The sequence below is a fragment of the Salmo trutta genome, chromosome 15, assembly GCF_901001165.1.
Source record: "Salmo trutta chromosome 15, fSalTru1.1, whole genome shotgun sequence".
NCBI classification, from domain to species: domain Eukaryota; kingdom Metazoa; phylum Chordata; class Actinopteri; order Salmoniformes; family Salmonidae; genus Salmo; species Salmo trutta.
The window spans coordinates 57,670,916-57,695,148 of record NC_042971.1 but is presented as its reverse complement, the minus strand read 5'-3'; the positions used below and the strand labels follow the sequence as shown (position 1 = coordinate 57,695,148).

General features: G+C 42.8%; 2 protein-coding genes across 2 annotated transcripts in view; one reads left to right on the top strand and one right to left on the bottom strand.

The window, feature by feature from the left end:
• Nucleotides 1–21,092, bottom strand: part of LOC115149438 (E3 ubiquitin-protein ligase UHRF2) — a 39,844-nt gene extending 18,752 nt beyond the window's left edge. Inside the window, exons 1-2 of the mRNA XM_029692293.1 lie at nucleotides 20,599–21,092; nucleotides 5,974–6,432 (exon numbers count right to left, since the gene is read on the bottom strand). Coding sequence (XP_029548153.1) covers nucleotides 5,974–6,432; nucleotides 20,599–20,751 — 612 coding nt within the window. The 5' untranslated portion in view covers nucleotides 20,752–21,092. The remainder of the gene's footprint in view (nucleotides 1–5,973; nucleotides 6,433–20,598) is intronic.
• LOC115149437 (uncharacterized protein KIAA2026) overlaps nucleotides 1–24,233 on the top strand; it is a 71,897-nt gene that overhangs the window by 16,753 nt on the left and 30,911 nt on the right. The window lies entirely within an intron of this gene.

Below are 24,233 nucleotides of genomic sequence, written 5' to 3'. Positions count from 1 at the left end.
CTAACAACGTTACGCATCATAACACAAACCGAGGACGCATCAAGAGACCATCAATCCAGATCTCAGCCTTGTACAGATGCAGAATATAAAGTATCAGACATCGTTGTAAAGTCCTTGAATTAAAGAGCCGAGTTAGGGTTAGGCTGGGAGGGACAGTGGGGTTTTTGGGGGTCAAGTCCATTTCAATTCAGGAAGTAAATCAAATTCCTGAATTTAAATGGAATCGACGCAAACTCTAGTCTCCAAAACCCACCAGCCTGTTTATAAAGGACAAAGCTTGTACCTTTCCATATTAATTCACATCTACATGAGAATCAGAGCCTTCAGTCAGGCTGCTGTTTTCATGTGGTCGGGTCATCAGCTCCAGGAGAGATGGATAGTGAAAGCAGACATGCTCATCTCCACAGGCCAACGGGGACTGCTAATTGACAGGGACATCCTCTGGGCCACACGCCAATTTTTTATTTTATTTATTTAACTAGGCAAGTCTGTTAAGAACAAAATCTTATTTACAATGACGGCCTACCAAAACGCAAAAGGCCTCTTGCAGGGATGGGGGCTGGGATTAAAAATAAAAATATAGGAAAACACACCACTACAAGGGAGACACCACAACACTACAGAGACCTTACCTACTGGGTTTGAGTACATTTAAATCTTAACCTACAAGTCACACCAAAAACAGTAGCACATCAATAATACCGGTACCCTGAACCTGCAACAATTGATCATGAACAAACTAAAACAAACATTAGCTTTCAGAGGAACTTGAAATCACTGCTACTGAGACGGAGTACAGTAGTAGTATCGAAGTTAAGTAGATTTTTGGTGTTTTCTGTTCACATTAAGTTTACATAGAGCTACTACTTCCTGTTCACACTACGTACATACAATACATATACTACTTCCTGTTCATTATGTGTGGGTGTGCTTACCTCGTCAGTTTTATCTACCGAGTAAACCTGTTTGCTGGTCAGTCATCTCCATCATTAGTCATAATATAATAAAATATGCCATTTATCAGACAGTGGGTCAGAGTGCACAATGGTACATTTGAGTGTTTAAGTAATCCTGTTAGTACACTACAATGCCAAAAGTTTGTGGACACCCCTTCAAATTAGTGGATTTGGCTATTTTAGCCACATCCGTTGCTGACAGGTGTATAAAATCAAGCACACAGCCATGCAATCTCCATAGGAAAAACATTGGCAACAGAATGGCGTTACTGTAGAGCTCAGTAACTTTCAACGTGGCACCGTCATAGGATGCCACCTTTCCAACAAGTCAGTTTCATCAAATTTCTGCCCTGCTAGAGCTGCCCTGGTCAACTGTAAGTGCTGTTATTGTGAAGTGGAAACATCTAGGAGCAACAACAGCTCAGCCGCAAAATGGTGGGCCACACAAGTTCACAGAACAGGACCGCCGAGTGGTGAAGCTCATGGCACGTAAAAATTGTCTGTCCTCGGTTGCAACACTCACTACCGAGTTCCAAACTGACTCTGGAAGCAACGTCAGCACAATGACTGTTCGTCGGGAGCTTCATGAAATTGGTTTACATGGCCGTGCAGCCACACAAGCCTAAGATCACCATGTGCGATGCCAAGGGTCGGCTGCAGTGGTGTAAAGCTCGCCGCCATTGGACTCCAGAACAGTGGAAACGCGTTCTCGGGAGGGATGAATCACGCTTCACCATGTGGCAGTCCGACGGACTAATCTGGGTTTTGGCAGATGCCAGGAGAACGCTACCTGTCTGAATGCATAGTGCCCACTGTAAAGTTTGGTGGAGGAGGAATAATGGTCTGGGGCTGTTTTTCATGGTTCGGGCTAGGCACCTTAGTTCCAGTGAAGGGAAATCATAACACTACAGCATACAATGACATCCAAGTCTAGGTCCAAAAGGCTCCTTATCAGCATCTATATCTAAGCCATAAGACTGCTGAACAATTAATCAAATGGCCACCCAGACTATTTGCATTGACATCCCCCCTTTTTGTTTTCACACTGCTGCTACTCCCTGTTTATTAGATATGCAGTCACTTTACCCCTACATACATACATACATACATACATACATACATACATACATACATACATACATACATACATCTTATTTTTTTACTTTAGTTTATTTAGTAAATATTTTTTTAAACTATTTTCTTAAAACTGCACTGTTGGTTAAGGGCTTGTAAGTATTTCACAGTAAGATCTACACCCATTGTATTCCTGTTTCTGCATGGACAATGCCCCTGTGCACAAAGCGAGGTCCATAGAGAAACAGTTTGTCGAGATCGGTGTGGAAGAACTTGACTGGCCTGCACAGAGCCCTGACCTCGAACACCTTCGGGATGAATAGGAACAGCGACTGTGAGCCAGGCCTAATCGACCCAACATCAGTGCCAGACCTCACTAATACTCTTGTGGCTGAATGGAAGCAAGTCCCCGCAGCAATGTTCCAACATCTAGTGGAAAGCCTTCCCAGAAGACTGGAGGCTGTTATAGAAACAAAAAGGGGGGACCAACTCCATATTAATGCCCATGATTTTGGAATGAGATGTTCGACGAGCAGGTGTCCACATACTTTTGGAACTGAAAACACAGCTGCAGTCATCTCCTTGATGGCGCTATAAGCATTGAGCCAAGAGACTGTCCTGTCCATGTTCCAGCACATATCTTTTACAGCCGCTGTGGTTCGCCAGCAGCAGGCCCTCTCTCAGGGCTGGTGTCTGGGTATAGTGTGTCTCTTAGCTTGGGTCTGCTTGGCATCTTTAGGCCCACGCTCCCCTGCAGCTTGGCTTTGGTGTTAACTGTGAACAGGACATGTCTATCAAAACGTGGCAGCTCTACCATTTACTCTGAGTGAGTATGAATAATAAAAAATACCAAGACAAATTCCTAGCAACCATTTGTTCCATGGTAATATGTTTTTTTAGAATCTGATATCTGATTCTAGGCCTAAGGGGAGATTAAATCTGTAGAGGAACATACCATGAGGTAAAAGATGAGGTACAGTCCCATCCAGACATCATTCAACAGGGAGACTTGAGTACAGGGCCAGTATTCAAAATGCTTATCAGAACAGGAGTGCCGATGTATGACGCCCCCAACCCCTCCGGTCCATATAAATCCTATTCATTATGAGCTCAAAGGCTACACTGATCCTACAGCATAACTCCTACTCTGAGACGCTGTGTGAATAAGGAACCAGAACAATATATCAACCTCCCCCTGGCCGTGACCTCACTCTCCAAGGGTGACTCGGGGAGGAGTTGGGATATGCAACAACAACAAAAACATGTCCAATTCACACATGTGATATAGGACAGATATAAGCACCCACTTACCCACCCACCCCACACACGCCAGTCAGCCAGACAGAGCCCTGACTGGCACCCACACCACTGGACCTGCTACAGTAGCTAAACACTCCTGAGCCCTGCGTCTGGGTCGGCCGGTCACTATGGAGATGGAGCTCAGAACGCTGAGGGAGTTGAGACATGGCTGCCAATTCAAACTACCACAGGCATGTGGGCCCAAACCACAGCAATGCAAAGGGGAAAAGGTGGCGAAATGAGGCTGCATGACCTGCTGGTGTACCAGTGCCATCAAGGAAATTAATGACAAAACATATTTCAGTGTCTCCTAAAGTGTGAATGCTCTCTCTATAACCAGCTGAGCCATAGTAGAGTTGTGAATGCTCTCTCTATAACCAACTGAGCTATAGTAGAGTTGTGAATGCTCTCTCTACAACCAGCTGAGCTATAGTAGAGTTGTGAATGCTCTCTCTACAACCAGCTGAGCTATAGTAGAGTTGTGAATGCTCTCTCTCTAACCAACTGAGCTATAGTAGAGTTGTGAATGCTCTCTCTATAACCAGCTGAGCTATAGTAGAGTTGTGAATGCTCTCTCTACAACCAGCTGAGCTATAGTAGAGTTGTGAATGCTCTCTCTACAACCAGCTGAGCTATAGTAGAGTTGTGAATGCTCTCTCTACAACCAGCTGAGCTATAGTAGAGTTGTGAATGCTCTCTCTCTACAACCAGCTGAGCTATAGTAGAGTTGTGAATGCTCTCACTACAACCAGCTGAGCTATATTAGTTGTGAATGCTCTCTCTCTACAACCAGCTGAGCTATAGTAGAGTTGTGAATGCTCTCTCTATAACCAGCTGAGCTATAGTAGAGTTGTGAATGCTCTCTCTATAACCAGCTGACCTATAGTAGAGTTGTGAATGCTCTCTCTATAACCAACTGAGCTATAGTAGAGTTGTGAATGCTCTCTCTATAACCAGCTGAGCTATAGTAGAGTTGTGAATGCTCTCTCTACAACCAGCTGAGCTATAGTAGAGTTGTGAATGCTCTCTCTACAACCAGCTGAGCTATAGTAGAGTTGTGAATGCTCTCTCTAAAACCAGCTGAGCTATAGTAGAGTTGTGAATGCTCTCTCTCTACAACCAGCTGAGCTATAGTAGAGTTGTGAATGCTCTCTCTATAACCAACTGAGCTATAGTAGAGTTGTGAATGCTCTCTCTATAACCAACTGAGCTATAGTAGAGTTGTGAATGCTTTCTCTATAACCAGCTGAGCTATAGTAGAGTTGTGAATGCTCTCTCTACAACCAGCTGAGCTATAGTAGAGTTGTGAATGCTCTCTCTCTACAACCAGCTGAGCTATATTAGTTGTGAATGCTCTCTCTCTACAACCAGCTGAGCTATAGTAGAGTTGTGAATGCTCTCTCTCTACAACCAGCTGAGCTATAGTAGAGTTGTGAATGCTCTCTCTCTATAACCAGCTGAGCTATAGTAGAGTTGTGAATGCTCTCTCTCTAACCAACTGAGCTATAGTAGAGTTGTGAATGCTCTCTCTCTAACCAACTGAGCTATAGTAGAGTTGTGAATGCTCTCTCTATAACCAGCTGAGCTATAGTAGAGTTGTGAATGCTCTCTCTACAACCAGCTGAGCTATAGTAGAGTTGTGAATGCTCTCTCTATAACCAGCTGAGCTATAGTAGAGTTGTGAATGCTCTCTCTACAACCAGCTGAGCTATATTAGTTGTGAATGCTCTCTCTCTAACCAGCTGAGCTATAGTAGAGTTGCGAATGCTCTCTCTACAACCAGCTGAGCTATATTAGTTGTGAATGCTCTCTCTCTACAACCAGCTGAGCTATAGTAGAGTTGTGAATGCTCTCTCTAAAACCAGCTGAGCTATAGTAGAGTTGTGAATGCTCTCTCTACAACCAGCTGAGCTATAGTAGTGTTATTACAGACCTTAGAGAGATATTTATAACTTGTCCAGATCAACTAGCATGTCAGCTAACGTTTTTTTAGCCCATATATTTTGTTGTAATGTTTGAGTCATTCAAATATCACATGAATACACATTAGTCATGGCAAAATGTATAGAATTGCAAGAAAATAAGCTTTAAACCTGCAAAATGTTTCCCCAACTAACAAGAGGGGTGTGAACAGTTTGTGTCGTGAACAGTGCTTGTACCCATAGAAAAAGACATGGCGTGCACAGGGGGAGTGTGGGATGTTCCCCAATGCTGGAAGGGGGGCCTGAGCAAAAAAGGTTCGGGATCCCCTGTTCTATATTATAAACTAGGTAGTTTGGCTCCTGAATGGCTGAAAGTTGTGGTAAATCAGGCTTCATAAACTGGGTGGTTCGAGCCCTGAATGCTGATTGGCTGAAAGCCGTGGTATATCAAACCGTATTCCACATGTATGACAATTTGTACATTGGTAATCAGTTTATAACAGCAATAAGGCACCTCAGGGGTTTGGGTATATGACCAATATACCACGGTAAAGGGCTCTATCCAGGCACGACGCATTGTGTCCAAACCCCCACCGGGACTTTTTGCTTAATTATATTCTTATTCTATAGCATATTATCCCACAGCCTTTCGTACTCAAACCACAAATGAATCAACCTGAGAGAAAATTGTACCACAGTCCAGCAAGTTATTTCTCCTTTACCTTGAACACCCCAATTCCCGCGTCTATGAGGAAGGGACGTGTAGAGGTTGATGGCTGGTTGTCGTGCTTCTCCAGCGGTGCCGGTGGACCAGAAGACTCGTCTCCGTTGTTATTGGGATCACTGGTGTTACTCGTTTTCTTACTGGTAGTTGTACTGATGTTGGTGGTAGTACTGGTGTTGCCAGTGGTGGTTGTGTTGTTGTTGTTGACTGTGGTGGGTTTGGGGGTAAGTGTTGGGGCCACGGTGGTAGGTTTAGAGGGGGGGGTAGCTGCACCAGTCGTAGTGTTGGGGGTGGTGGGGGGCAGTGTGTCACCCTCCTTGGGGCTGACGACAGGGGAGATGACGGAGGGAGAGATGAGAGGACTGTCTGGAGCGTCCCCCGCTTGGGAACGGATAAGCAGCTGGACGATATCGTTCAGACCCACGTTGTAGTCATACAGTGTGTGGCCATCTTCCATCTGAAAAATAAAAGACAAATCCATCTGTCAGATAGGTATTTATTCCTCTTGAGATGTAAAACAGCTTTGGGATAGTCAAACAGCATCTGGCCGTCTTGCATCTGAAAAATACACACAAATTGATCTGGTAGGCAGACATATTGGTCTTGTTTTTTGTTTTTTTTGGTGGGGGGGGGGGGTGTACTGGCCGACATTTGTGCGATATTAAATAATCAGCATAGCGTCACTGACTCGTCGTCGGAAGCGTATGCCGAGCACAAGCTGGTTGTCAAGGGCAAACAAAGAGCACGGCAAAAAGACAGAATTCTGCAGAAGGCTGAGGAGGGACAATGTGTTGATGCTCAGCACCATTCAGAATGAAAACCTATAAAAGACCTTAACAAAGAAGAGCTACTACACCTCCAGACTCAATCAATAGCTCTGCACCACCTGTCCTGTACCAGACAGGTTTCTATCTCCCTGTCCATGGGCCAAATGTCCTAGTTGTTATGCAACCAGGGGGCTAGGGAATCATTTTACAGTGGGGGCAGCATCTCTCAAAATGAAATCATGGGAAATAATGCATCTTAGTTGTGACAATGAGAACAAGAATATTCCAATAAGAAATATCACCATTGTGAATCGGGAAATATACTGTACATTTTAATTTGTCTCCCCAAAACCTGAAGTCAGCACAACAAATGAACACAATTCTCTGCCTTCCACTGCATGTTTTCCTCCAATAAATACATACAATCTTAGAAGGGGGGGTTAAGTCGCTATGACAACCAATAAAGGACCCCCTCCCCCCGTGTTTATGTGTGTGTCTGTCTGCCGTGTGGCGTTGACAGCATAGTATAGAAATATAATTACTCCCCATCACAGAACATCGACTTGAATGGAATGTCCTTTTAGTAATTATATTTCTATGGTAACCATCCTGGACAAAAGGACACTAGAAAGCCTGTGGCATACTGACTTGAATTCATCTATTGTGTTGGGAAAGGGGAAATGATGATATGCATGGAACGCCATAACACAGTGTACATTATCTGCATTAAACCTTTTATCGGAGGGTCAATGACTAATTCGCATAATATCCCTCTGCAGCCATGAACTAAGCAATCCACTTTCTATCAAGACGTTTTACAGGCTCCTTAGGTTACAACAAGAAAAATACAACAACAAAAAAAACACTGCTGCAGTTAGTACATGATATTGAATGTTTTCTACAGCGCATTCGGAAAGTACTCAGACCCCTTGACTTTTTCTACATTTTGTTACAGCTTTATTCTAAAATGGATTAAATATAAATAATCAAATCCACACACACACACACACACACACACACACACACACACAAAGCAAAAACAGGAAGGGTACCAAAACATTGAAGGTCCCCAAGAACACAGTGGCCTCCATCATTCTTAAATGGGAGAAGTTTAGAACCACCAAGACTCTTCCTAGAGCTGGCCGCCCGGCCAAACTGAGCAATCGGGGGAGAAGGGCCTTTGTAAGGGAGGTGACCAAGAACCTGATGGTCACTGACAGAGCTCCAGAGTTCCTCTGTGGAGATGGGTGGACTATCCAGAATGACAACAGTCTCTGCAACACTCCACCAATCAGGCCTTTATGGTAGAGTGGTCAGACGGAAGCCACTCTTCAGTAAAAGGCACATGCTTGGAGTTTGCCAAAAGGCACCTAAAGGACTCTCAGACCATGAGAAACAAGATCCTTTGGTATGATGAAAACCAAGATTGAACTCTTTGGCCTGAATGCCAAGCGTCACGTCTGGAGGAAACCTGGCACCATCCCTACGGTGAAGCATGGTGGTGGCAGCATCATGCTGTGGGGATGTTTTTCAGCGGCAGGGACTGGGAGACTAGTCAGGATCTAGGGAAAGATGAACGGAGCAAAGTACAGAGAGATCCTTGATGAAAACCTGATCCAGAGCGCTCAGGACCTCAGATTGGAAGGTAAACCTTAACCTCAACAGGACAATGACCCTAAGCACACAGCCAAGACAAAGCAGGAGTGGCTTAGGGACAAGTCTCTGAATGTCCTTGAGTGGCCCAGCCGAAGCCCGGACTTGAACCCGATCGAATATCGCTGAAGAGACCTGAAAATAACTGTGGAGCGACGCTCCCCATCCCAACCTGACAGAGCTTGAGAGGATCTGCAGAGAAGAATGGGAGAAATTCCCCAAATTCAGGTGTGCCAAGCTCGTAGGGTCAAAGAAGACTCAAGGCTGTAATCACTGCCAAAGGCGCTTCAACAAAGTACTGAGTAAAGGGTCTGAATACTTATGTATAAAAAAGTTTTTTATTTTTTTTTATTTGTAAAACATTTCTAAAAACCTGTTCTTGCTTTGTCATTATGGGGTATTGTGTGTAGATTGATGAGGGGGAAAACAATTTAATCAATTTGAGAATAAGGCTGAAACGTAACAAAATGTGAAAAACGCCAAAGGGTCTGAATACTTTTACAAATTTGGTGTTTAGCTGGTTGAGAGAATGCCAAGAGTGTGCAAAGCTGTCATCAAGGCAAAGGGTGGCTATTTGAAGAATTTTCTACATTTTACAATGTAGAAAATAGTCATGTTCATTAATTGTTTATGGTTCATTGAACAAGCATGGGAAACAGTGTTTAAACCCTTTACAATGAAGATCTGTGAAGTTATTTTGACTTTTACGATTTATGCTCAAAATGGCCAGAAAAAAGACCTTTCCTCTGAAACTCGTCAGTCCATTTCTCAGAACAAAGCCTATTCCACGCGAGAAATTGCCAAGAAACTGAAGATCTCGTACAACGCTGTGTACTACTCCCTTCACAGAACAGCGCAAACTGGCCCTAACCAGATAAAAAAAGAGGAGTGGGAGGCCCTAGTGCACAACTGAGCAAGAGGACAAGTACATTAGAGTATCTAGTTTGAGAAACAGACGCCTCACAAGTCCTCAACTGGCAGCTTCATTAAAATAGTACCCACAAAACACCAGTCTCAACATCAACAGTGAAGAGGCGACTCCAGGATGCTGGCCTTCCATTAAAAATCAGCCATTATCAGCTACAATAGTCATTTACAACATTAACAATGTCTACACTGCATTTCTGATCAATTTGATGTTATTTTAACGGGGGGGGGTTTCTTTCAAAAATAAGGACATTTCTAAATCATAAAATAAAAACGTACGTGCATATATATATATATATATGCCCATCTCAGTGAACTAATCCATTGCGGAGGCCTAGACTAAAAGACAATTTATGCTTGATCTGAAAATGTGGTCGGAGGCTCCATATGGAGGGTGGGACGCAATTGCGGAGCCTCCAGAGACCAAATGGAGCTCCATACCGCATCGCCATGCTCCTCCCAACTGTTACAACAATGTGGAGGGCTCTGTATAGCTCTGCATTGACCTGATTGGTTGACTGTAGGTGGGGGCGGTACATCCTGTAGAAAACACAAAAACTCACTTCCTTGACAACAGCTTTGCACTGCTCAGCGAGAAGTGTGAATGCCCTGATTTCTGCAGAGGCCGTATCACCGTAAATGCTGCACGGCCAATGCAGACGTCAGATTAACCATGTAGTACCCAGATGCACAATACACTGCTCTCTCCAGAACGCGCTCTCTCCTGCCAATTTGTGCACATTCATTGTTTCATAACTTCATTGTGTGAATTGTTTGCGTTTGATTGTTAGTCTATCAATTCCCCATTTACATATATCACCAGTAGTACATTTACCGTTAACTCCTATTCTACAATGTTTGTTTTGTTATGGTAATTTCTGTTAATGCATTCAACATATTATTCCAGTCTTTTACCGTTCTCATTTTAGGAGTGGACATTTTGTTTGCAGAGCGCACAACCTATGCTGCAACACTTTTGAGAAACAAGTTTTGGTTTATTTCATTCTATTTACGAGTTGTCAGTTTAGTCATTCTTTTGTTTGGAGCGCTCCTGTCGATGCTGAGTAAGGACACACACCTAAATACGCATAGAAATAGCCCTATAGGCTACATGGCCAGCACGCAAATGTAGGTATATTAACGTGGCCATTTGGGGATGTCTGATAGTATTTCTGATTGGCTTAACGCACCACCACTAACGAGCTGTGGAGATTCTCAAAGTAATGTTTTCTTCACCTCAAAACAGGAAACAAAGTCAGTTTTAACATCCATTGAGAATGACAATAGTTCCTCAATGCATTTGAAAAATCTTTCTAGCCCCCTCCGTTTTGATAACAACTCAGAGTGAAAGGGAAAAATGTTATGCTCTGATTCAGTGGAAAAGCCATAAAATAGGCCTAACTCATTACTTCTCATCAGTGCCTGACTTGAACTGAAATAGGTTCCAGTACTCATTTTGGGTGCTGGTACTGTTTATATTTAGGTGCAGGAGCTCCACAATACTTCTGATATTCTATAAAGAGGAACAGGAGTTCAAGCAGTAGAACATTTGAGGTGTTGGTACTCAGCTCTGGTGAGCTCCTGCCAAAGTCAAGCACTGCTTCTTATCCCTTGCATAAATACCCTACAGCTGTGTACGTCCCGAGCTCACTGGGCAGGAAACTGAGGGCCCAAAGTATTTTATACAATGTTGCAAGATAACTAGCTCAAGCCTCAGGCCAGACCCAAGTTAGCTAGCTCAAGCCTCAGGCCAGACCCAAGATAACTAGCTCAAGACTCAGGCCAGACCCAAGATAACTAGCTCAAGACTCAGGCCAGACCCAAGATAACTAGCTCAAGACTCAGGCCAGACCCAAGAAAGTAAAGATAAATTGACATTCCACATGAGAAGGGTTGATGACGACTCGTTTATTTTATTTATTTTTTACCGGCAACTTCAGGATATATTTTCTTCCCTGGTTATCTAGATCTCTGGCTCCCGAGTCATTTGTGTCTTAGTTCATCTAACAGTAAGCTTAAAGTATCAGACAAACTCAATGCATATAGTTGATTTTATTAAAACAGAGACATATATATACACATATACACACACACACACACACACAGTTGAAGTCGGAAGTTTACATATACCTTAGCAAAATACATTTAAACTCAGTTTTTCACAATTCCTGACATTTAATACCAGTAAGCATTCCCTGTTTTAGGTCAGTTAGGATCACCACTTTATTTTAAGAATGTGAAATGTCAGAATAATAGTAGAGAGAATGATTTATTTCAGCTTTTATTTCTTTCATCACATTCCCAGTGGGTCAGAAGTTTGCATACACTCAATTAGTATTTGGTGGCATTGCCTTTAAATTGTTTAACTTGGGTCAAACGTTTCGGGTAGCCTTCCACAAGCTTCCCACAATAAGTTGGGTGAATTTTGGCCCATTCCTCCTGACAGAGCTGGTGTAACTGAGTCAGGTCAGTAGGCCTCCTTGCTCGCACACGCTTTTTCAGTTCTGCCCACAAATATTCCATGGGATTGAGGTCAGGGCTTTGTGATGGCCACTCCAATACCTTGACTTTGTTGTCCTTATTTTGCCACAACTTTGGAAGTATGCTTGGGGTCATTGTCCATTTGGAAGACCCATTTGCTACCAAGCTTTATCTTCCTGACTGATGTCTTGAGATGTTGCTTCAATATATCCACATCATTTTCCTACCTCATGATGCCATCTATTTTGTGATGTGCACCAGTCCCTCCTGCAGCAAAGCACCCCCACAACATGATGCTGCCACCCCCGTGCTTCGCGGTTGGGATGGTGTTCTTCGGCTTGCAAGCCTCCCCCTTTATCCTCCAAACATAACGATGGTCATTATGGCCAAATAATTCTATTTTTGTTTCATCAGACCAAAGGACATTTCTCCAAAAAGTATGATCTTTGTTCCCATGTGCAGTTGCAAACCATAGTCTGGCTTTTTTATGGCGGTTTTGGAGTAGTGGCTTCATCCTTGCTGAGCCTTTCAGGTTATGTCGATATAGGACGCGTTTTACAAACAGATACTTTTGTACCTGTTTCCTCCAGCATCTTCACAAGGTCCTTTGCTGTTGTTCTGGGATTGATTTGCACTTTCTGCACCAAAGTACGTTCATCTCTAGGAGACAGAACGCGTCTCCTTCCTGAGCGGTATGATGGCTGCGTGGTCCCATGGGGTTTATACTTGCGTACTATTGTTTGTACAGATGAACGTGGTACCTTCAGGCATTTGGAAATTTCTCCCAAGGATGAAGCAGCTGATTTATTTTGATTTTCCCATGATGTCAAGCAAAGATGCACTGAGTTTGAAGGTAGGCCTTGAAATACATCCACAGGTACACCTCCAATTGACAGAAAGTATGTCAATTAGCCTATCAGAAGCTTCTAAAGCCATGACATCGTTTTCTGGAATTTTCCAAGCTGTTTAAAGGCACAGTCAACTTAGTGTATGTAAACTTCTGACCCACTGGAACTGTGATACAGTGAATTATAAGTGAAATAATCTGTCTGTAAAATTGTTGGAAAAATGACTTGTGTCATGCACAAAGTAGATGTCCTAAATTACTTTCCAAAACTATAGTTTGTTAACAGGAAATTTGTGGAGTGGTTGAAAAACGACTTTTAATGACTCCAACCTAAGTGTATGTAAACTTCCGACTTCAACTGTAAATCGAAAAATACACGTTTAAAAAGTTTGAAGAACGGACGACTTCCAGTAAACCAAGATTTTTTGTTGTTGTCAGGGACGACCCTAGTGTATATTCTCATTATTATTTGGTTATTGATCGCAATTACCACCTCTCCCCAGTCAAACTCATTTCTGTGTTTATCTTATCCAAGGTGACAAGTCAGCCAGACTGTCTTTGAAAAGCTCATTTCTAATCATTACAAGCACAGCACTCAGACAGTGACTAAAAACTGCACAGGGTATGCTTTGCTTAAGCACTGGCATGGTTGGGACAACCTATTCTGAATACGTAATTATTGAACGTCTCTTTTAGTGTTTGAATAGGCAAAGGCTGGACGGGTCCCCTTCATTATGATAAGAAACAGAAACCTAATATATTCCATGTGGCGAGGATGGCAACACTACACCAGCAGGCCGAACCTGGAAAAGTCCATTAGATTCTATCCTGGCTGACAGATATGACTTGGCATCTCACAATGATTTTAAAACACAACAGAGAAAAGTACTGTATATGGAATTAAAATGACAGAATATTTATTTTAGAACCACGGTACTTTTGTGGGGTTTAACTGCGTCTGCCAGTTAAGTGAATTGGATCACCTGGGATCGACCTCTATCAGAATTGGAGAAGGTGTTTTTGCGTAGGTGCCAAACCTAACAAAGCATCAGTACAAGAACTGCGCTTCCAAAATGCAGTTGTTTTTGTGTGTACACACGGCTGAGTGTGTGTGTGTATTTTCATAAGTGAGTCAGGGCTGTTGTATGTGTGACGATTAATTTCCCTAACGCAACAAAGGTGCAAAACCATACCAATCAGTGGGGCCGGCGGTGAGGTGATGAGAGACTAGTCTATAGAGTCAGTGGTGAGAGACTAGTCTATAGAGTCAGTGGGGCGGTGAGAGACTAGTCTATAGAGTCAGTGGGGTGATGAGAGACTAGTCTATAGAGTCAGTGGGGCGGTGAGAGACTAGTCTATAGAGTCAGTGGGGTGATGAGAGACTAGTCTATAGAGTCAGTGGGGTGATGAGAGACTAGTCTATAGAGTCAGTGGGGCCAGCGGTGAGAGACTAGTCTATAGAGTCAGTGGGGCGGTGAGAGACTAGTCTATAGAGTCAGTGGGGTGATGAGAGACTAGTCTATAGAGTCAGTGGGGCGGTGAGAGACTAGTCTATAGAGTCAGTGGGGTGGTGAGAGACTAGTCTATAGAGTCAGTGGGGTGTTGAGAGACTAGTCTATAGAGTCAGTGGGGTGTTGAGAGACTAGTCTATAGAGTCAGTGGGGTGGTGAGAGACTAGTCTATAGAGTCAGTGGGGCGGTGAGAGACTAGTCTATAGAGTCAGTGGGGTGGTGAGAGACTAGTCTATAGAGTCAGTGGGGCCAGTGGTGAGAGACTAGTCTATAGAGTCAGTGGGGTGGTGAGAGACTAGTCTATAGAGTCAGTGGGGTGGTGAGAGACTAGTCTATAGAGTCAGTGGGGTGTTGAGAGACTAGTCTATAGAGTCAGTGGTGAGAGACTAGAGAGCCACAGTCAGCCTGGCAGGGAGAAAGTAATTCTGGGATAAGTTAGAAAACGCCCAACACACACACACACACACACACACACACACAGTGCTCCTGCTCCGTACCCCCTCCCCCACAGCCCATCCCGCCGCCCAACCCACCCCTCGCCTACCGCCCATTAGACTGCCAAAGAGGGGAGCAATAGAAAAAAAACAGAAAAAAAACAAGGTCACGTTTCTAATCAAGAGCGAACACCCCGGCCCCAAGCAGCCCAAAACACTGACATGGAACTGGCCATCTAGAGTATACCCAAACTCTGCTGTATTTAGTCATCTATACAGAACACAGTCATTTTTTCCTCAAATAGATTCCATTCTTTAGCTCTAGTAAATACATGGACAAAAAGAAGTCGACTTGATTTGGCTCGGTGCGGCTTGCTCTTCCCCCCCCCCCCCCCCCGCCAAACCTTGTTTCTTTCTAGCCGTTGTGTTTGTAAAGCAGGACCCTGTGTTTTTGACAAACCGGTCTGGTACAGTGAAAAGGAAAGCGCTCCCAATTACCTTGCATTACCCACAACCGTGGCAGTTTCTGTAGCTAGCTGCTATTCAAATGAAGAAAACACCGGCTTCAACGCAGCGTCGCCGCTGATGGAACCACCAACAAAAGAACTAGACTAGACCGTGCGAATACTGTGGAATACTCCGCTAAAATCCTAAAATCTAAATCCACATGCAGGGTATTTGAACATAGAAATTGCTAAACTAGAATATTTTCATGTAACATTTTTTTTAAAGAATTGAATGTTATTGTGTTTATATAAGCCAGAGCTAGGTTCATGGTTACCAACGTCCAATTGATTTATTGTCCTTAAGTACTATCACAGTGTCTGTAAGGTGTTCTCTATGGCAGGAGGGGAGAAAAGATAGGCTACATAAAACACCTAAAGCTTTGGATTGATTCCCTCCTACTCCCCATCTCACACTGACCTCTCTCAGAAAACCACACCAATTCCTACAACGTAACAATTACTCTGACCTTTGACCTACAGGATTCACAGAATACTGGGTTGTGTTCAGTAGGCACAAAATGGAAGAAAAAAGGAGAGGGACTATCTAATGCTCATTTTCCTTTTCTGTTACAAAATGCTTTGAAAACGTCTTATTACAGTGTGCCCTTACGAACACGACCATGGACTACATTGATCTACCTCAACTGCCACTTCTTAATGGCACACTGTCCCTTAGCTCATAAAGAACACCAACTTTCATCATGTTATTAAACTGCCTCCACTGCAGGCAAGAAGCACTATGTAAATGGTTCAAGTGCCCTCAGCCGTCAGACGACATGCTCCAAACCTTCAGCCAGCCCAGCCCTAAACTGGAGAGAGCAAGGCGTGCCTGTACGCATGGCTGACTGCAGCTCACTCTTATCCCCGTCCCCCAAAACCCTGGACAACGATGGAACCGGTTCTTACCAAGCCCACAATGCCTCTGAGCAGTACCAAGATAACTGAAGGAATACCCTGGGTTTCCCAACAGAGAAAATGTGTCACGGTTTATTAGTCTGTCGTGTTGAAAACATTGCGTGTATTTGTGTTTATGAAAAACAGTTGATCAGTCTTTTCTCGCATTTATAACATTCCAGACGTACGAGTGTTTTTTTTGGCACCGAAAGGTCATTACAACTCGAACAGTAAAATACTACTGCCTGACCTTCAAACACTCTGAGCAACGCTCACTCACCAATAGACTGGGAGCATAATTCAAAACCAGCCAATCACAAGCCTTGAGTGTGACAAGACGGCATGTTCTGATCTGAAAGAGAATGGTGACTGTATTCCTATGTAAGGGAAAGTAGGTGACTGTTAGGCAGGTACTATAAAGACTAGAAAAGGTACTTTTGCCACAGAGTTGCAAGACCACTGTGGCTCTGTAAAATTGACCATCTTCAAACACAAGGGCAGAGTCAGTCAATGCTTTGAACTAGGGCTGAAACGACGCCATTTTGATATTGAATGAGTTGAACGAGTCTCCTCCGGCAGCATATTCTAACAGTGTTTCGGTAGTCGGTACTGTGAGTGGCTCATTCTTCACATTTCTTCACACGTGGAAATCCCCCACCCACCCTGCCTGCTTTCCTACGAGGCAGAGGAAATAAAAGGATTAGTCTAGTACAGTACATTACTGTACTACACTACAGTACAACTTTACTACAGTACTACTAGGCCTACACTACAACTTTACTACAGTACATTACTGTACTACACTACAACTTTACTACAGTACATTACTGTACTACACTACAACTTTACTACAGTACATTACTGTACTACACTACAGTACAACTTTACTACAGTACTACTAGGCCTACACTACAACTTTACTACAGTACATTACTGTACTACACTACAACTTTACTACAGTACTACTGGGCCTACACTACAACTTTACTACAGTACATTACAACTATACTACATTACTGTACTACACTACTGTACTACATTACAACTATACTACATTACTGTCCTAGTAGACCTACACTATAGTACAACTTTACTACAGTACATTACTGTACTACCAGGCCTACACTACAGTACTACATTACAACTATACTACAGTACCCCACAAAATCAGCACTGAAAACCAAGGGTATTCTTGTATAATAAGCCTTATAACCCTCAAAACCATAGCACATATTGTGGTCCTCTGAAGCTCATTTGGTAGAACATAGTACTTGCAACGGCAGGATAGTGGGTTCGATTCCCGGGACCACCCGTACATCAAAAAATGTATGCACGCATGACTAAATCATGTTGGATAAAAGCATCTGCTAAATGACACATTATGTATTATTATCATCATCATCATCATCATCATCATTATTAACTAGGCATAAATAAAAGGATAGTGGGAAAATTCAACTCTCTATATGGAAATGCATGAAGAGAAAACCATATTGTTTCCTTAGAAACAGACAGCCATGCATAAATCACACGGTGATGAAACATATGTGGGCTGTCAACTGAACACCCGTGTCAAAGCTAACCAAGTGCAGGTCTTTTGTTGTTTAAATTAACTTTAGAAAATGGAACCTGCTTAGTCGCTTACTCCCCACAAAAAAGTAGGCTTGCCGTGGCTCCGTCCCATGTTTCCTCTACACAGACAAACACATGGTGGGATTCCTCATTCAAAAAATGCAAAATGGTCGACACCTCATGCAGTACAACATTACACAGCAACGAACGACTTCCGCAGGAATGGAATACCTCCCCAAGCATGCATGTGCAGAGACAAAACCATGTCAACTTCATGTAATAATAAGATTACAAAAATCAACCTATTTATTTTCAATGCCAGACACGATTCTGCTTTTGTTGATTTATTTACAGATGAAATGTAGAAGTGGGGCCTAGGATTTAAGGATGGCTAAATGGCCTTCAAAAAGGAAGTAATGTCTATGGTAAATCAAATAACTAGAACAAAATGGTGTGATTAAAGTGTATTATCTGATAATAGAAAAGCAGTATTTTCTTTACGGGGTGCCTGTCGAGTCATTATTCCAACTTTAAATATTCCCCACGCAGGTAGTGTCCCAAATGGCTCCTTATTCTCTACCTAGTGCGTACGGGCCGTGATCAAAAGTAATGTACTACATAAGAAACAGTGTGCAATGTGAGAAGCACACAGGGACACACAGCGCTCAGACGATTAACTGTCTGACTACAGCCTCCTCCTCCCAGCATTCTACATCTGATTACTCAGATTACCGCCAATTATGAAGTGGGTGCCACACACACACACACACACACACGCTACCCCCAAGCCATAAGACCACTAAATAGTTAGTCCGGGTAGCTATTTGGTTAATTATTTAACTATCTGCATTGTTCCTTTTTGCACTAAGTCTTGACTCGCTCCTGCTACTGTTTATTATCTATCCTGTTGCCTAGTCCCTTTACATCTACATACATGTACATATCAACCACAGAATTACCTCATAACCCTGCACATCAACTCGGTACTGGTGCCCCGTGTTTAAAGCCAAGTTATTACTCGTTGTGAACGTATTCCTCGTGTTTTTATTTTTAGATTATTTCTCTCTACATTGTTGGGAAGGGCCCGTAAGTAAGCATTTCACTGTTAGTCTACACCTGTTGTTCACAAAGCATGTGACAAATGCAATGTTATTTGACACACACAGGAGAGGACTTAAAGGCCATTACATGGGCAGTAGGACTGCACAGGGTTTGTCTCCAACCGTATTGCCAGTGTTTTTCTTAACTGCCTGCATTTTGAGTCATTAGGTGGTTGTAGGTGGGTGTACACCTATTCTGACAACACTCAGGCAGCCAATCATTATTACTACATTGGAAACTGAGCCCTAAAAAAAAATGCACCTTCACAAACACTGAAATTATGACAAGGCATTATGTGAAGTCTCAGAAAAGACTATGTTGCACTGACTGATCAATGTCCTATTGTAAAAGATATAACGTTAATGAGAGAATGTGTCAATCCACTTCAGCTTCTAGAATCCCCAGGAGTATTGTCTAGAATCTCTGAGAGTATTGTCTAGAATCTCTGAGAGTATTGTCTAGAATCTCAGAGAGTATTGTCTAGAATCTCAGAGAGTATTGTCTAGAATCTCAGAGAGTATTGTCTAGAATCTCAGAGAGTATTGTCTAGAATCTCCGAGAGTATTGTCTAGAATCTCCGAGAGTATTGTCTAGAATCCCCGGGAGTATTGTCTAGAATCCCCGGGAGTATTGTCTAGAATCCCCGGGAGTATTGTCTAGAATCCCCGGGAGTATTGTCTAGAATCCCCGGGAGTATTGTCTAGAATCCCCGGGAGTATTGTCTAGAATCCGCGGGAGTATTGTCTAGAATCCCCGGGAGTATTGTCTAGAATCCCCAGGAGTATTGTCTAGAATCCCCAGGAGTATTGTCTAGAATCCCCAGGAGTATTGTCTAGAATCCCCAGGAGTATTGTCTAGAACAGCAGGTAGCCTAGTGGTTTGAGCCGTTGGGCCAGTAACCGAAAGGTTGCTACATCAAATCCCCAAGCTGACAAGGTAAAAATCTGTCGTTCTGCCCCACAACAAGGCAGTTAACCCACTGTTCCTAGGCAGTCATAGTAAATAAGAATGCGTTCTTAACCGACTTGCCTAGTTAAATAAAGGTTACATTTTTTTTAAAGAAAATGGTCTAGAATCCCCAGGAGTAATTGTCCAGCAGAACCTCTTATCTATATAATACTACATTTGAAAGACAGTATTCAATATATCACTAAGTATTTATGATTAACATGTACATGCAGAATATGGGTGAAACAAAGTAATCATGCTTAGATCACTCTGACCGTAGCATCTTTCACTAGAAAGCCTAACCACTGTGTTCGCGATGCAGTGACGTTGAGCGTGTCAAACCAGTAGCGCACGGGTGTAAACACTGCACTTCACTGGATGGCGATGCACGTGGAGCAACGCATCCTAAGCGTAAACAAATGCTTCCTACAATCACATGCCGCATGAATATCAAAGGCAATGAAACATTACTAAAGATCCCAGATGTTTTTGCAAACATGATTCCGCCGCGTTTTCAATGTATCTAAGACTATTACCGGGTAATTATATAAAATATGCCCACCTATCCGAAATATCAAAGAAAATAAAACAGAAAAAAAAAATCTAATTGGTAAGTGGATCAGAATGAGGTTCTAATGAGTGGAAATTTTCTATTGCCTTCCCGAAACTAAATATCTGGAAAAAGACCAGGAAGTATACGCCATTTCTCAGCTCTCTAGCTCAAGTGTTGGCGATTGCGTTTTAAATAGGCCAACTGAAAACGTTGCAACAATGTATCCAACTGTAGATAAAGCATGAATGGGGACAGCAGCAGCAAATTAATATCACTGGCAGTGAGTCTTCTTGGTTCTTGCGCAATAACTGTTGGCGAATTCCCTTCAAAACAGGAAGCTCCGGTATTAAGTACAACGTTAGCAGCCTGACACTTAATCCTGCAACGTAAACAAACAACCGTTACGATGGCCATAGGTGAGACATCTACCTGTTTGCCCCGATAGAATAACCGTTGTTGTCCGGGGTTTACATTGAAGATCTCTTGGATTTTCAGCCTCAGAGACTCAATTTTGGTCAGCCTGGAAAGATCCTCAATGGTTCGTGTCTCCTTTCCGTCTATGGTCCGAATTTGAATCCACATCGTTCCACCGCCCGATAGCCACCAAAAAAGGTTACAGAAATGAATCACAACAAATACAGGGGCTTGGGGGGAAAGGGGAATAACAGTGAAAACGTTCAGCACTCCATAGCCTTTTCCTCTGCAGGGGAGAATGATTCTTGCAGGAGGTGTCGCTCACATGGGTCACCGCGCCAAGCAAATCTCGCGAAATAAAATTCTGTACAATTTGCCGTTAAAGACGCAGGGCCCCTTTTTTGTAGTTTCCACTAAATAGCACAGACAAAGTCAAAATTGGCAATATGTCGCAAAAAAAATATGAAAACATTTGCTTTTTGGTCTTAATTTAAGTTTAGAGTTAAGCATAAAGTTAGCATTGTGGTTAAGGTAAGGTTGAGAATGACATTTTAAGATGAATTGTAAAAATGGGCGGGGTTTAGGACTTTATGGACGGTGTAACCAGTGAAAACCCTGTTTTTGTGGGCATGCAAATACAGGAAACCAGCCAACGGATGTCACTATATCCAGAGGTACTCCATTGGAATCGTATTAACGCCCATTGTGTAAATTGCCCATACGTCGTCAATGGGCCGCACGGTGCATTCTGGGCGATTCTGGGACAAGGAAAGCTCTCCTTCAACTAGGGAATGGGAGTCAATAGCATAGGTGTATAAAGATGACTAATAGCTAAGGTGTATAAAGATGGCTACCCCCATGTACTTACCTAAAATGCCTTGTTTTCTAAATTCGCCGTATTGTACAGTGCTCTCCGTTATCCTTTTGTATCAGCAAAGCACAGTATACTAAAAAGTAGATTGTGTTGATTTACTGGCACATTTTGTTCAAGTTGGGAGCCATAGTTTAGGAACTGTGGGTAGTGCTGAAAACAATGACGTCATATCTGAATTCCTCTACCCCCCCCAAAAAAACATTTAGTTAAATCTGAATTCCTCCATCTTTACGCACCTTTGCCATTGGGCGCTAGTTTTAAAAAAAACAACATTAGCAATAATTTCATGAAGTACAACATTGCAAATCTTTTCTGAGATGTGAAATAATGAACTTGTTCTCTGTAATGTCATATAGCTTTGTAATCGGGACATTACACACTTGAGGAAAATAGTTAGGTTTGTCAACTTTCAGAACAGACGGCGTGACGGTTAGTTTAGCAACAAAGTAACAACGTGAGCACAATTAGTCGACAGTCTGCTGGGAGGGGCGTTATACGTGTCTCCATTCATTGTCCAGTGGGATTCCCATCTCCTTTCTCTCAAAGCTCTGGTATATCTCACCTTTTTTTGAATGTGCAATGTACAAAGTGGTCATTGTCAAATTAAAGCCTATACCGACTTGCATTGTAAAGAGCTGGGTTGATAAATACAACTAGACAGTTATAAAAAAATGTAAAAATATAGCTACAAAAATATTTGTCTAAATCAAATTGTCACATGCTTTCTATACGGGAGTAGACCAACAGTGAAATGCTTACAGGCCCTTCCAATAATTCAGAGAGAAAAATAAAATAAATAAATACACAATGAGTAACGATAACTTGGCTATACACACAGGGTACCAGTACAGAATCGATGTGCAGGGTACGAGGTAATTGAGGTAGATATGTACATATAGGTAGGGGTAAAGTGGCTAAGCAACAGGCTCGATAAGCAGTAGCAGCAGTGTGATGAGTCAAAAGAGTTTGTTCAAAAGGGGTCAATGCAGATAGTCCAGGTAGCTACAGTAACTAGCAAGGACAGTCATAATGTGGCTAATAGACTAGAGTATCTACAGTGCATTCGGAAAGTATTTAGACCCCTTGCCTTTTCCACATTTTGTTAAGTTACAGCCTTAATCTAAAATGTATTAAATTAACTTTTTTCCTCATTGATCTTCCCCTAATACCCCATAATGACAAAGTGAAAACAGGTTTTTAGAAATGTTAGCCATTTAAAAAAAAAAAACAGAAATACCTTATTTACATAAGTATTCAGACTCTTTGTTATGAGGCACCAAAATGAGCTAAGGTGCATCCTGTTCCCATTGATCATCCTTGAGATGTTTCTACGACTTGATTGGAGTCCAGCTGTGGTCAATTCAATTGATTGGACATGATTTGGAAAGGCACACACCTGCCATTATAAGGTCCAAGAGTTGACAGTGCATGTCAGAGCAAAAAACCAAGCCATGAGGTTGAAGGATTTGTCCGTAGAGCGCCGAGACAGGATTGTGTCGAGGCACAGATCTGGGGAAGGGTACCAAAACATGTCTGCAGCATTGAAGGTCCCCAAGAACACGGTGGCCTCCATCATTCTTAAAATGGAAGAAGTTTGGAACCACCAAGACTCTTCATAGAGCTGGCCACCCAGCCAAACTGAGCAATTGGGGGAGAAGGGCCTTGGTAAGGGAGGTGACCAAGAACCCGATGGTCACTCTGACAGAGCTTCAGAATTCCTCTGTGGAGATGGGAGAACCTTCCAGAAGGATAACCTTCCCTGCAGCCCTCAACCAATCAGGCCTTTATGGTAGAAGCCACTCAGTAAAAAGGCACACGACAGCCTGCTTGGAGTTTGCCAAAAAACACCTAAAGGACTCTCAGACCATGATAAACAAGATTGAACACTTTGGCCTGAATGCCAAGCGTCACATCTGGAGGAACCCTGGCACCATCCCTATCAGAGCTTCAGAGGATCTGTAGAGAAGAATTGGAGAAGCTCCCCAAATACAGGTGTGCCAAACTTGTAGCGTCATACCCAAGAACTCAAATCTGTAATCTCTGCCAAAGGTGCTTCAACAAAGTACTGAGTAAAGGGTCTGAATAAATGTTTGAAGAAATGTATAAAACTTGTTTTGTCTTTATGGGGTATTATGTGTAGATGAGAAATGATTTAATCCACTTTAGAATAAGGCTGTAACATTGTGGAAAAAGTCAAGAGGTCTGAATTATTTCTGAATGCACTGTATTTGTTTAACTAATTAGCAGTCTTATGGCTTGAGGGTAGTAGATGTTCAGGGTACTGTTGGTGCCAGATGTTCAGGGTCCTGTTGGTGCCAGATTTGGTGCATTGGTACTACTTGCGTGCAGTAGTATAGAGAACAGTCTATGACTGGGGTGGCTGGAGTCTTTAACAATTTTTAGGGCCTTCCTCTGACACTGCCTGGTACAGTATAGAGGTCCTGGATGGCACGGAGCTTGGGCCCCAGTGATTTACTGGGCTGTACACACTACCCTTTGTAGCGCCTTGAGGTCAGATGCTAAGCAGTTGACATACCAAGCGGTGATGCAGCCAGTCAAGATGCCCTCAATGGTGCAGCTGTAGAACTTTGAGGATCTGAGGGCCTATATTTTCAACCTCCTGAGGGGGAAGAGGCATTGTCACGTGTTGGTGTGTGGACCATGTTAATTCCTTAATGATGTGGACACCGAGGAACTTTAAGCTCTGTTCCATCTCATTGTTCAAATACAGTAAACCTGGTTTCAAAAAACAGAACGCAATACCTCATAGCACAAC